The 14,774-nt window shown below is 44.7% G+C and overlaps 1 protein-coding gene across 4 annotated transcripts in view; it reads right to left on the bottom strand.

Moving 5' to 3' along the window:
- The window catches only part of PYGL (glycogen phosphorylase L), a 63,334-nt gene extending 51,503 nt beyond the window's left edge, over positions 1 to 11,831 (bottom strand). For 3 of the 4 annotated variants that reach the window (XR_004525069.2, XM_019923897.3, XM_019923896.2), the window contains exons 1-4: positions 11,589 to 11,831; positions 6,445 to 6,546; positions 3,489 to 3,567; positions 225 to 328 (exon numbers count right to left, since the gene is read on the bottom strand). Coding sequence is in view for 3 of the 4 variants with exons in the window: in XM_019923897.3 (XP_019779456.1) it covers positions 225 to 328; positions 3,489 to 3,567; positions 6,445 to 6,546; positions 11,589 to 11,831 (528 nt within the window). In the remaining variant the exon portion in view is untranslated. Of the gene's footprint in view, positions 1 to 224; positions 329 to 3,488; positions 3,568 to 6,444; positions 6,547 to 11,068; positions 11,221 to 11,588 lie in introns of those variants that run through there. The other variant, XM_019923898.3, reaches the window with a different exon arrangement.
- Between the last annotated feature and the right edge of the window lie 2,943 nt (positions 11,832 to 14,774).

Here is a 14,774-nt window from a genome sequence, read left to right as displayed (position 1 = left end):
TGCTACGGACCTGGTGGTGAATGATATTGGCGATACCGGCAGGCTCTCTGCTCTTAGGGAGCTTACACCTCAAAGTGGGAAGACTGACAGTATTCACTGATGTCAACCAAATGCCACAGAAAGTAGTAAAGCTCTACGTAAAATGTCCATAAGTTATAAACCATCCAGAACACCATGAAGACAAAGGACTTTAATGACAAAATGAAAAAATATGTCTCACGTACCTGCCATCCATCTCGAATCTTCTGATTGAAGATTCCATATTCATATCGGATGCCATAGCCGTAGGCTGCAAGCCCCAGAGTTGCCATGGAATCCAAGAAGCAGGCTAAATTAAACAGAGCACAGGCCACAGGCAGCGTCACCAAGGTTACTCAAAATTCTGTCTTTCTCTAAAAAACATGGCAGCCACAAAACATTTCTCTATGAGAAACCATATTTGTATCCTAAAGCGGAGACTGCAGCACAGCGGGTATTAAGTTTTTAAAATAACATTCTAATTATAGAATAAACTATAGAAAAGGTAGAAAATACAACATGTAGAAAGAAGAAAACAAACATTTATTACCTCACCATCCAGAAATAACCACTGTGTTGGCATTTCATCTGAGAAATGCCAGATGTCTACGTTAGAAATGTCCTTTATTATGTCTATGCTAGAAATTCCTTTATTATGTCTGTTCCTCACACTGCCCTTTCTAGGGGAAGCGGACTCCATGTCCCCCTGCTTGAAAAGACGTGTATAATTTACATGTAAATTGACTGACTAGCTGGACATCTGGGGCAGACTCTCTTTCTGGCTAATGGAATTCCAGTGTGGTTCACATTATCAGGTGGCCTTATGCTTCAGGGAGGCTGGACCAACTGAATCTTGACTAAACTTCTAAGCTAATCATAGTAATTTTATGTCCTTCACCAGTTTGGGTTTTGGCATGAGCATTCAATGACATTCAATCCAATGAGAGGTGCTAGAAAGCCTGCTGGGTACAGTGAAAGATTTTCCTTACTGCTTCCATCTTTCTTCCATGAAGGTAAAGTCAAAAGAACCATAGAGACCCAGAGTCCTGACAGAATTGTCTGCTGAAAAAATTAATCTTAAAATGGCCAACCTCTGAAGTTCTCGTTCTGTGATAATACACGTCCTTGCTGGCGGAACTAGCTTTTGCTAGGTTTTCTGTTTCTTGTCGCCAACGGCTTTAATGACAGAGCACCTGATCTAGAGCAGCCGATCAACAGGCTGGGTAGGATCTATCTTGTGGTCAGGAGGAATTTTAGGGGTTACGCTAAGCATGGTGCCCCTCTCAGGAATCTGAACTGAGAAATATACAGAGAATGAGAAAATATAGTAGGATCTAAAACTAAAAAGAACATTGAAAATTGCAGATCAAACAGGAAGAGACTGAGCTAGGTTCACGGTGGGGTCCTAAAACAGATCCACAAAGGCCAATGGCCAAGACCTTCAAGTTACTGTAACATCACAGTGGTCTTCCAGTCCCTGTGCTCATGTGGCCTGGCTCTGTCCCAGTTCCTGCTCTCTCGGAGCTGTGGCGATTTGTCTTTTCCTGGGTCCTGATCAAATTATCCTTAGAGCCTCACCAGAATGGGGGTCCCAGTTTTTTCAGTCTGGTAAGAGATGAGGTCATCTAATGAGAATTACTCAGCCTCATTCACCCCTTCCCTGTCAGGCCCAGAGTGGGGTTAACGCTGCCAAAAATAGGCCTGGGACTTTACATAAAAGGAAGGCAGCCTACCTTGTCAGTCTTACATGAGCATGCCGTTGGCTCTGCTGATCTTCCTATAGCTCCATGGAAAGCCTACTAATTACCCGATGATTAACTTCTCAAGGTGGCTAAGTATGCCAAAGGCAGCGTTTTCTATGACTAACTGCAACGTTAAAACACAGGGCCACTCATGTAGTAAGGAATAAACAATATGAAACACATGTAAATGGAGTCCTAGTCATTTGAAACTGTGTGTAAAATTAAGAGATTGTGGAATCATTTCTAAAAGAGAAGACGTAGGTATTTATTTTTCATAGAGTACGATCTGATACATACATGTGTGGTCGTACATTCTATTATTAAATTTAAATTTCACAAGTAAATAATATAGTAACATCCTCTTTGTAAAAACAATTAAAACGTTACTGACAGGGCTTCCCTGGTGGTGCAGTGGTTGAGAATCTGCCTGCCAATGCAGGGGACACGGGTTCGAGCCCTGGTCCGGGAAGATCCCACATGCCGCGGAGCAACTGGGCCCGTGAGCCACAATTACTGAGCCTGCGCGTCTGGAGCCTGTGCTCCACAAGAGAGGCCGCGATAGTGAGAGGCCAGCGCACCGCGATGAAGAGTGGCCCCCGCTTGCCACAACTAGAGAAAGCCCTCGCACAGAAACGAAGACCCAACACAGCCATAAATAAATAAATAAAGCAAACTGTCAACAAGTAAAAATAAATAAACACTATAAAATGTTACCCACAGGGCTAGCATCCCTTTTGACTGCCACCCCCAATTCTGCGCTCCTCTCTACAGAAAGTCACAAGGAGCAGTTCAGTATTTCAAATTTCAGACTTTTTCTATGGATTTACATATATTCTCACATAAAATATTAATTTTTAAAAAACATAAATGGTATCACACTGTGTGGCTTTTAATGCAACTTGTTTCCTCTGCCCCCAGCCCCCCACCTCTTGGAGGTCTATGCAGGGAAGTACAAACAGTTCACTTTTAAGTTGACACATATTATTCTGTAACATGGTGTTCCTCTACTTATTTACCTATTCTATCAATGGACATTAGGTTATTTCTAAAATTTTGCTTTTACAGACAATACTGTAGCAATTTTTTTCACATGCCTCCTTATGTACATGTTGGAGTGTTTCTTTAGGGTAGATATCAGGAAGTAGAATTGCTTGGTGGTAAGGATGCATATTTTTAATTTAATGGCATTGGTATTATATTTTTAATGTTTTCCTCTATATTTGTGGAGAAATCATTTCCTGGATAAAGCAAAGAACTCAAAATTCATCCGTACAAAACAAAAATACTCATTAATTAAACCATACCAATAGTATAACAAGCATGTCACTGCCTACTAGTTAGTCAAAAAGCAAACTGTTAAGTGCACAGGACGATAACACAATGGGTAAACAACTTAGGTGCTACCACACGAGTATGTGAATTGAGCAGCTGTGAACAAATAACAGTGAAGTGAAGGGGCCATCTTGGAAACCCTTAAGTGAACAGGAAGGATCTGGTTAGCTTTGGGGTTTGAAGCAATGTCTCCAAACTTTTTAAGCAATGTCTCTTTTGTTAAAGATCGTTTCTCTACTGTTTGTCTAGAACTGGTCAAACCACCGTGCAGACTCAGAAACAAACACAGCTACAACCGGCTCACACTGTGCACTTCTAGACAGTCTTCTGGTTCTTTAAGCATGGCTGTGCGTGGCATCTGAGACGGCGTCAAGGGCCAGACAATAGCACACTTACCAGCAAGCCTCCCAAGACCACCATTGCCAAGCCCAGCATCTTCTTCAATTTCTTCTAACTCCTCCATATCCAATCCAAGCTGTTGATGAAAGAAAAACAACATAGGACGTGGATATAAACGTTAGATATACAAACAGGCCACTTCAGAGAGAACAGTCATTTCCTAAAGCTCTGGGTTGGGTCTTCAGGTTCATCTGTGAACTCAATCCTGCCAGGTCCCTCACTGCTTGAACGGGCATCAGATACCCGCTGTGGATGCTGGTGACTGAAGATGCAAACTGTCCGAGATGGCACGGCAGCAGCTTGGAGAAGAGTATGGGCTCTAAATGTCCATTACCGACCCTGTTACTTCTTAGCTATATGAACCTGAGCAAGGTAGTAAATCTCACTATGCCTTTCACTTCTCGTTTAAAAATAAGGATAATAGTATCTACTTCATTTAGGGCTGTGAATTCAATGAGATTATACAAACAAAGCATTCAGAATGATTCCTGGGTAGGTATTTCTCGATAAATGTTGGCTATTACTATTTCTTAAAATTATTTTTTGTTGCCAGGGTAAAACCTCAGAAATAGTCCAGTACCAAGTTGATACTAACTGGACTAAATTTTGAAAATGACCAAAAGGTATGAGGTCAGATTTTCCGGGATGGACTACAGTTCATCTTTTCATGGCCACAACATATTTACTCAGTAAGGTCAAAGGTTGTTAACCCAAAACCAGTTAGTGAGTCACTGCCCATGACACCAGGGGCCAGACAGCAGTCAGGGAAACCTCAGCCCCGTGGTCCTGCTGGATGGGCCTAAAATCCTCTACTTCTCTCTGGGGTAGATAACAGACTGTGGGGGGATAGTGGGAGGGGGAGATAAATTAGGAGGTGGGATTAACATACACCCACTACTGTATATAAAATAGGTAAACAACAAGGACCTACTGGGGCTTCCCTGGTGGTGCAGTGGTTAAGAATCTGCCTGCCAATGCAGGGGACATGGGTTTGATCCCTGGTCTGGGAAGATCCCACATGCCACACAGCAACTAAGCCCACGAGCCACAACTACTGAGCCCGCTGAGCCCGCGTGCCACAACTACTGAAGCCTGCGCGCCTAGAGCCCGTGCTCTGCAACAAGAGAAGCCACCGCAATGAGAAGCCTGCGCACCGCAACAAAAAGTAGCCCCCGCTTGCCGCAGCTAGAGAAAGCCCATGCTCAGCAATGAAGACCCAATGCAGCCAAAAATAAATAAATAAATTAAATAAATTTATTAAAAAAAACAAAAACAAGGACCTACTGCATAGCGTAGGGAACTATACTCAACATCTTGTAATAACCTATAATGGAGAAGAAGCTAAAAAAGAATATATAGCTGAGTCACTTTGCTGTACACTTGAAACTAACACAACATTGTAAATTAACTATAGTCAATTAAAAAAAAAGAGAGACTGTGGGAGGCCAAGGAGCATCTGTGACCTTGGGGATGGATGGAATTGGTTGCCAGTCAGCTCCCTGCCACAAAGTGTTGGGACCCGCACAGCCAGAGGTCACTAGCAGCAGTGTGGACTCATATCAAAATTCTGCAGCTATAGAGGTCACCTTGGACGGTTCATCTTGCAATGAGGAAATTGATGGCCAGATAAACTAAACGACCTGTCCTCTGCTGACTAGATAATAATCTAGCCCATGCCTGGCTAATAATGGTCCATTGGGAAGTGACTGCATTCTTAATCTGAAAGTGATGCAATCCATGAATTTTACATGGAAACATAATTTACACATTTGAAAACATACGCACAAGATGTAACTATGCTTGAAGTGGATGCCCCAGTTGCCATGGGGTTACCTGCTTGGATCCCTATCCTTATTCAAAAGTTGCTTTCTGACACAAGTCCTGATAACTAAATCTTCTAAGAGTTCAAAAATGTATTTGCTTCTGTTCATTGTTCAAAGGGCTTTCAAACTTGCTCCGTGGTGACTAGAGTACTGGGGTCCTTGTGACATCAACTGCTAATGCTAATGCTCAGGATTTTTAACACTCTAAACGTGTGAGTCTAGAGTAGGCTATAAACCTTGAGCAAGGAGACATGGGTCACTTCATCCCACCTGGTTAGATTATGGTGCAAAGGAGGTGTATTTTTTTCAGCTGATATCAGGGGAAGCAAAGAAAAGGGAAGCAGAGAGGAGCTGCAATGCTTCTTTCGCACGAAATGCTCTACTAAACCCACACAAAGGAAACCAGCCCTAGTGACAAGCAGCTGGCCACAGGGGAGGACAACAACCCTATGCCAGGCCAAAAGCGACTTGAACAGTCTCTTACTTAGAGTGCACCTCTGCAAATACTCGTTCCTCCTATTAACCACATCAGAAAGGTTAAGGACTATTTTTGGTATGAAGATGCTTGAAGGTCAAAGGAGAAACAGTTAAATACGTTCATTCAAACAAATTAGCACATTAGGTTCAAGACCTCAGGCTCCTCATTTAAAGAGGAAGTGTATTTTACATCTCATTAAGCAACAGAGGAAGTATGACAACAGAATTTTAAAAGTTTATTACTTTCACGTATTGCCTTGATATACAAATAACAGTCAAACTTTGATCCCTTTAAAAAAGTATATGGGAGCCCAAAGTAAAGCTTGTGATTCCGACAGCAGGGACTCAAGTACTTCTTCAAGGCTTGTTCAGATGCTAATTGCTAAAATGTAATTTGTTGCATAATGCCGTCAAAAACTGATTGCAGAACAAAATTCTCATGAGGTAAAACTAGTTCTCTAGCTTTGTTCCTCTTCACCCAGAGATCAGGAGTACTATAGTTTAGATTTCTAATAGTTTGTAATAGCCATGTCTATAGAAGCAATTTTTCACCATTTTTGGGGGGGGGGGGTGGGGCGGCTATATCCCCAAGGTTCCTGAGTTGAACTTGAAATTTAAAGGGAGAGAATGAGAGAAATATGGAGACAATGTACCTGGTAAATGGCCTCGTCACAGGCATTCTGCAGGCCAAGGTTGATCATGGTGTTCTGTAATGTTCGGCCCATGTAAAATTCCAAAGAGAGGTAATAGACCCTCTGAAACAAAGAGAGAGGTCATGTTAACGGCTATGAGGCCAACCTTACTTGTCAACATAAAAACACAAGGTCACCCATAAGAAACAAACAGGCAGGACTACTTTAACTCAGGTTCAAATGAGCCTCCTATAGATGCATGAAGGGCTAAAGAAAAGCACTTCTGATAACTTACTGGCTTTGGAAAAACCATTTCATATCCTGGTTTTGGTGGTAATACTTAAAAAATATATATCTTTTACCCCCAGGGAGGGGAAAAAAAGCAAACTCATCCAACTCATTAGATTCAAAATTTTGTGGGTTTTTTCTTCCTGTTCATGAGCCTCATGAAAAAACATATGTTTGGGGTAAATGGAAGTCAGACTGACATAGCTCATCATTCATCTGTAAAATGTTTATAGGATGAGGGTCAGGTGGGGTTGGCTGTGAGCATCTCAAGTCATCCAAGAAACACAGAGATTAACTCCTTCAAGATACACCCAATGGCTACAAAGTATTCCTCCTTAACTGTTACTGCAAGTAATATTATAATTAAATATTTTAGAATTAAAATTATCCTAGAAAGTCTATGAACTGGCAATAGTTCCTTCTGTATAACAAAAGACTGCCTCAGGTTTATTGGTGTCTGTTCTTGGTGAAATAGGACATTTCTCTATCAGGTTAGAAACTGTTTGCCTTTGACATAGTAAAAGCCAAGCAAATATCAATAGTAATCAGAGTTGAAAGCAAAAGGTGCAAAGCTCAGACTTACCTAAAACCCTTTAAAATACAAGCACAGTTTACTAGTCAAAAAAAAACAAAAAGGGTCAGTAACTTCATCACCCTCTTATAAAATATCTTACTCTCTGTATCAGTTCCTCTTTTCTTTTTCACCAAACACAAAACAAAACAATAAAAATCTGTAAATGCATCAGTATCAATATAAAGTCACCTCAAATTTTAGGGACTTCCCCATTTCTCAATAGGAAGAACCCCAAAGAAAAGGATTTGGTCAACCAGGAAGTACTAAAAAAAAAAAAAAAAGAATATAGTTCAATATAAGAAATGCCTATAATAAAAATAAAAAAAGGGGCTTCCCTGGTGGCACAGTGGTTGAGAGTCCGCCTGCCGATGCAGGGGACGCAGGTTCGTGCCCCGGTCTGGGAAGAGCCCACGTGCCGCGGAGCGGCTGGGCCCGTGAGCCATGGCCGCTGAGCCTACACATCCAGAGCCTGTGCTCCGCAACGGGAGAGGCCACAACAGTGAGAGGCCTGCGTACCGCAAAAAAAAATTAAAAAATAAATAAAGAAAGAAATAAGAAATGCCTATTATGATATTTAAGTCATTAGTTACACATATATACTTAAAATATTATATGAAAATGTCAATTCAGAAATCTTACTTTTCCCTACTTTCATTTTATGAAACAATTGAATTCTAAGTCTTCCCATGGATAGTCAACATGTTATCAAACACTAGTTTCCAGAGCACATCATCATTATTTTTATCTAAGTTGTTTGAATATCTATAATGCTGTCATTAGGGCCCTCATTAGTTTATTAGATACCTTTCTGTGAGCTGGGAAAAGGTATCTTTCCTGGGGCAGACTCAGGCCAAAGAGGTGCAAGGTGTCACTCACCACCCCCCCACGGTGCCCTTGTACCAATGCATCACAAAAAAGAGCATCTCAAGCCACAAATATACATTTACATAACATCAGGGCAGTTTTTTTCATTCTTCCCTGTGTGCATTTTCATGATCTCTATAATATAAGCACTACCTATTGCTTTTTACTTTTTAGTGATCTATAAAAAGCTTGGTTATAAATACAGTATATATATCCAACACTTGCAATTGTGAGGTCATAGCCCCAGGAATAATGACAACATCTGTGTTAAGTTTGTCTCCCTTTTAAGGATTCTAAATTAGCATGGACTTAAGAGTTTTTAAGACATTTCAAGGTCTTCCTAAAAAAATGTTGCTGCTTAAAATAAAGTAGTTGATAGAGAGCATCTTGTTCCATGACAGATTTTCCAAGGACATGAATTTAAGGTGATTTCCTATTTTCCCACAAATAAATTTTTTTAGGGGGGATAGCACCTTATATTTGGGGTATAAAAGACCTTAAAAAATTGATCTCCCTCGTCGTCTTAGTTAGCGGTCCCTAAACATTTAAACATACTTCTGGTAGTAAAATATCTGAGCATCTCCAGTATAGCTTATAGATCACATGCATGCACTACTATTACTAATATCTTATGTATATTTTACAAAAATTAGAAATTTTCAAAAGGCTTGTGTAGATAAAATAAAGAAAACATAACAATAAGCAATATTTTTAAAATACTTTAAATTTGTTCCTAGGTGTATGGAATAGGCGGCAACACAACTGAGACTTGCAGGGCAGGCAAGAGTTGAGCAGAGTCCCACGTGGTGGGAAGGGCATTTCGGGTGAAGGGTGCAGTGTGGGCAGAGGCCCGGAAGTGGGGAGAACAGGGCATGGATGGGGACGGCAAATTGGCCTGGTGGGAGAGCAAGGTAATGGGAGGGACAGGCTCACCTGGGCTGAGGAGGGCCTTCGGTGCTTAAGGACTGTGGAAAGCAACACTGCCAGTGATATAGATCTGAGCAGAGGGCAAGATGGATGTCTTTAAGAGGTTTAATCAGACTGTAACGCATAGAATGAGATGGGATTGCAAACTCAAATGCCTTCAGGAGCCAGACAGAAAATAAGTGTGTAAAGGCAGTCACAAAAAACAATGAGGAGTACTGGGTCAAGAACTGGAGTGTCCTGCCCGAAGGTACGGAAAATAAAACTGCTTAAAGATGTCTAACCGACCAAATAAAATAAGTCTGCTAGCCATATTCAGTTGCATGCAGCCAGTTTAACCATTTCTGGGAAGCAAGGTAAACACTTAGAAATCTACTTCATCGAAGACCAGAGGCCAGGGCCTCAGTTAGGCAGAAAAGTGAGAACGGAGGAGAGTGGGTATTTTCAAGGCAAACTGCAGAAATCAACAGAATTTGGCAACTTGTTGAACGGGGAATACAGGAGGAAATCAAAGGCGAAACTAAAGTTTTGTGTCTGGGTGACTGTCAGGATGACAATGCTATTAACATTAGAAACACAGAAGAGAGGGCAGGATCCGGAGGGATGACGGATTTGAGTTTTTAACATGCTGAGTTTAAGGGAATAAGGTGAGATCTAGGTATGTTTACCGAGCACTTACAAATGTAGGAATGGAGCCAGAAAAGGAATTGAGACTAGAGATCCAGATTTGGGATTCATCTGCAGTTACTAGAAAGTAGGGGAGGTGGGAGAGAAGATTGGACACACCTACTGACTCCACTCTATGCTGAGGGCAGGGACCTTCTGTTATATGAATGACTGTCACAGAGTAGACACTTTATGAACATGTGTGGACTGGATCTTGTTCACTTGTATCACTATCAGAATACCTGGCTTATACCTGCGTAAGTAAGAAATGCTTGCCCAGTGCAGAAACTAACAAGAGAACAAGAAAACCATAAAGTACCAGATAAGTCACTGGAGGAGAAACGTACAAGGCAACTATGTTCTATGGCACTAAATGCTTTGGAAGTGTGTGGGGAGCGGAGGGGGGCAGGTCCTAAAATATGGCTCATCATCTCACTCTCCAGCTTAAAAACTTAAATAATAATTTTTAATGTAAGGTGCAGTCCCCGCTATGCAAATAAAAATTACGGTAAATATATGTATACATGAAGTGTTTTCTAAGGATATAGTTTAGCAGTTGCTACCTCTGGGTAGAGGCCTAAGCCTCAGGGGCGGGGAAGTTACTTTCCATGTGAAAGCTCTGTTACAGCTGCAATTTCTCACTCTGAGGACTGTTTTGCTTAGGGGTTCTTTGAGCACTTGGAATATGGGCTATTCTTTTTCATGCTTTACATATTTAAAAAAATCCTAATAAATGTTTATGTGTATTTCCCACTACCTCCAGGATATTCCCATCATTCACCCTTTCCAATATGCCTCCAGCCAGCGTTTCCAGTTTCCTCTCTCAACACTCACAACCATCCTCACGGCTGCTGCCAGAGCTGCTCTCTCACCCGCACTCTACACAACACAATCCCTCTGGCCGCCAAGTCCTACTCAGTCCTCCCCACCCCGCCTTCCCAGGTTGGCCAGGTGGAAATAGTGTTCCTCCGTGCGCCCAGCAGCGTCCACTCCAGCCCCCGCGCACTGGGTAGGGGTGGTCTGTGAACAGCACTCCTCAGCAGTTCCCGGGTGGCCTGGCCCTCGGTCTCCAGTCCGCAGGAATCAAGGAAGTCCAGAAGCTCCACAACCCACTCCTAGGAACTGCGTGTTGGGCGAGGGGCCGGGGGTCGCTCAGAGCTCTGACCATGGGGTGGGACCTCTACCCCTCCCTCTTCACCACACTCGGGCAGTACCTACGACAAGCCCGGGTCTCCCGCGAAACCCCCATCTAGTCCTCCAAAAGTTCTATGGGCTCTGAAGCACCTTCTTCCCACTCTTCCCCACCTACCCCCCCTTAATTCTTGTTACCGTTTGACGACCTTTGCATTTGTCTCCCTCCCTAAACATTCAGCTTCCCCGAGGCAGGGTTCTCATCCGTTTTGTTCTGGGTCGACTGCCTGGGGCCGAGAACTGTGTCTGGCATACAGAGAGGAGCCGCCCGACATCTCAGAGTAAACGCTGAGAGGAATGCTCCAAAAAAGTTTGTGAAGCAAGTGGACAGGCGAGGGAGGCCTGGGCGTCGGCTCCAGTTGGTGCCCAGGGGCAGGAAGCGCAGTGAGGCCCACGAGATGTGAACGGGGTGTTGGCGGAGGGCCGCATCTGCCTCTTGGGCTGCCCACCCGCCGCCCAGACGCTCTACGCCGGACTTCGCGTGGGGCAAGAACGGGGTGAGGAGAGTTCACTCCGGGGTCTCCGCCCACCCCCGCCGCGGACACCGCCCCGGCGCCCGGATGCTGGACTCGCGCCGTCCCGGAAGGGCACGACCCGGCGGGGGGGGGCGAGGAGCCCCCCTCCCCCTCTCCCCGCCCCCCCGCGCCCGGGCGCGTACCTTGGGGCACGTCTCGTAGTAGTGCTGCTGCGTGCGGATCCAGCGCCCCACCAGGTGGTCGCGCACCGTGTGCGCCAGCGCGAAGAAGTAGTCGCGGGGGGTGGCCACATTGCGGTCCTTGACCAGCGTGAAGTGCAGATGCCGGTTGAAGCCCTTCTTCAGCTCGGCCACGTTCTCCACGCCCACGATGCCGCGGATGCTGATCTGCCGCCGCTTCTCCTGGTCGGTCAGGGGCTTGGCCATGGCGGCGGCGAGCAGGACGTGTGGCTCCGGACGCCCGGCGGCAGGACAGGGGCGGAGTCGCCCCGCGCCTCTCGCCGCTTTTGAGTCGGCGAAAAGTCTGACGCCCGCCCCTCGGTGCGGCGCCGCCCGGGGTTGCAGCCCGCCCTCCTGAGAGGCGGAGGGAAACCCTGGCCCCTCCCTTTGACTCTGGGTCGGGCAGGGCGCGTAGGGCGGTGGGAGAGCACCTGTCGCGACCTCTGCGCACCCGATATGCCAGGGGGTGGAGGTGGGGGGCTGGCGGCCAGGGACCTGGGCTGAATCCTCTTGGCAGTTGAAGGTGGGACCTTTGGTGACTCACGTGGACACTCTGACGCCTCCTTTCGGGTCTGGGGAATGGGGCTGGGGGGTGAGTAGAGGAGGGAATTTGTCCTGCCTCCCCACTCTAGAGTCTTGGGTAGAAGGAGGATGTCTGGTGTGAAAGCGTTGTAAGCAGATGGGGGGCAGGGGGGGAAGGTCCCTGGAGATGGGAGAACCACCTGCATGGCTTTCTTGACATAAGAGAAGGCATTTTTGGCCTAAGCCATGTTGTGATCTAAGCCTGGCCACGGTGCTTGTCCTTGAAGAGGTCTCAGTGATTAATGATCTTAAGGGAAGTAAGGGAATGCAGGAACAAAGGAAAAGCAGTCAAGAAATAATGGTTCAGTGATAAAAACAGAGTCCTAGTTCCTCCTCAAGGGATATACATAGCAATCTGATACCCATCTTTGAGGTCTGCAGGAACTAAGGCCCCCCAGCCAGGCGGAGGGTGCAATGATGATGTTGACCCTAATGACTTAAGTCAAGGAAAGCTTGGCTTCTGTCTACCTTTGCCCCAATTCTTTGCTGAGTTCTCCTCTCCTCCAGCCCTTTCATGAATATGCATGTACCCTTAGCTTAAAACATCCCCAGTTTTGCTGTTCAGGGAGACTCTGCTTTGGGAAGGATTCCGCGTGTTCTCCTTACTTGCTGCAAGTAATAAATTCTTCCTTCTCCCGATCTTTGGCTTGGTTGTGTCTCTGGGCTCGACACCCACCAAGAGGCGAACCCAGTTTTCAGGTAACAGCAGGTTGCTGGCAAGCTTTTGTTTTACGGAGGTTTATTTGCTATTATTATTGCTATTATTTCTCACCTGGAATGGGTTCTACCACAAGCTTCGGAAGGGATCCTGGAGGGTCAGCACTCTTTTACTTCGGTTGTCCCATGTCCCTGTCAGTCCTTGACATCCCCCCATCTAGGATCAGAAAAGAAAGCCAGGGCACCCCCTTTGCTTTCATTTAGTTTTTGAGGAGTCAGGAATTCGGGCTTCTTGACTCTTAGACTCATGCTTGCCCTGTCAAAGCATTCTACTGCTCATCTGTACAGACAAGTTAGTGAGAATCAGAAGTTCTGAGTTGGACCTTCAGGCTGATTAGGTGGCAGGGGCTTTCACCTTTGGCCTCTTGTTTAACCGAAGGCAGGGTGGAGGGAGGAGAAAAAAGAAAGGTGTGTCCTGTAAAATGAAGGGATAACTCACTGGGCTGGTTGCCTCATTTATAGGAAACAAAGCAGTCTGTGTTACTCTGCAGTACAGGCTGATCTTTGCACCATTCACCTCCAGCGTAGGTGGTATTTATTGGCGCGCGCGTGTGTGTGTGTGTGTGTGTGTGTGTGTGTGTGTGTGTGTGTGTGTGTTTAAACATTGGCAAAGGATGTCAGAGGCTTTTTCTTTTTCAGTAAGATGTGGTATTAATCTATTATTTTAGAAACAGTCCATTGCCAGAATTGAATTTCCCCCCAAAAAATCTTAGTGCAACTTATTAATGGACTTTACTGTTAATAATAAACCAAAGCTGATTATTTTGAGTTGATGTGGTGTGTGGGGGAGGATTATTTGACTCAGGCTAAATGCAGCTCTCACCATCAAAATAAAACTTCAGATCTCATAGGTCTAGCAAAATATCCAGACCCCTTGTCCTCCCAATGTCAGGGCTTTAGACTCTAGGCCTTTGGGGCAGAGCCAGGACTGAGTTACAATATGCAGTGCCTGTAGTACTGATGACCTGCATAGGAAAGCATTTAGGAGACACAAGGATGAGGGTCTGGCCATCTGGATGAGGCCAGAAATACCCTGAATTAAAAGTGAGAGTGGAGCAGCGTCAAAATGGTTGATCTTACAGATAGAACAAACTAGTGGTTACCAGTGGAGAGAAGGGGGGGGAGGGGATTAAGATATACAAACTGCTAGGTATAAAATAAATAAGCAATGAGGGACTTCCCTGGTGGCACAGTGGTTAATAATCCGCCTGCCAATGCAGGGACATGGGTTCGAGCCCTGGTCCAGGAAGATCCCACATGCCACAGAGCAACTAAGCCCATGCACCACAACTACTGAGCCTGCGCTCTAGAGCCTGCAAGCCACAACTACTGAAGCCCAAGTGCCTAGAGCCCGTGCTCTGCACCAAGAGAAGCCACTGCAATGAGAAGCCCGCGCACGGCAACGAAGAGTAGCCCCTGCTCGCCGCAACTAGAGAAAGCCCGCGCACAGCAACAAAGACCCAACGCAGCCAAAAAAAAAAAGCAACAAGGATATATTGTACAGCAGAGGGACTATAGCCATTCTTTTGTAATAACTTTAAATGGAGTATAATCTATAAAAATGTTGAACCACTGTGTTGTACACCTGAAACTAATATTGTAAATCAACCATATTTAAATAAAAAATAAATTAAATAAATGAAAAAAAAAAGTTGATCTTAAAATAACCAGGTCTCTATGGTAAAATTTGAGGGGAGGCTGAAAGGGCAGGTCTCTTGACAAATTAGATGATAACAAATATGTTTCTAAAAGCAGTTTTGAATACCTCTAGGATGGTCACAGCATTAAGCCAGTTGTGGGTCAGTCACAGGTTGGTGTGAAATAGTTCAACAGTTAGATGGAAAATAGGGT

The sequence above is a fragment of the Tursiops truncatus genome, chromosome 2, assembly GCF_011762595.2.
Source record: "Tursiops truncatus isolate mTurTru1 chromosome 2, mTurTru1.mat.Y, whole genome shotgun sequence".
Lineage (NCBI taxonomy): Eukaryota > Metazoa > Chordata > Mammalia > Artiodactyla > Delphinidae > Tursiops > Tursiops truncatus.
This window is presented reverse-complemented; position numbering and strand designations above follow the sequence as displayed.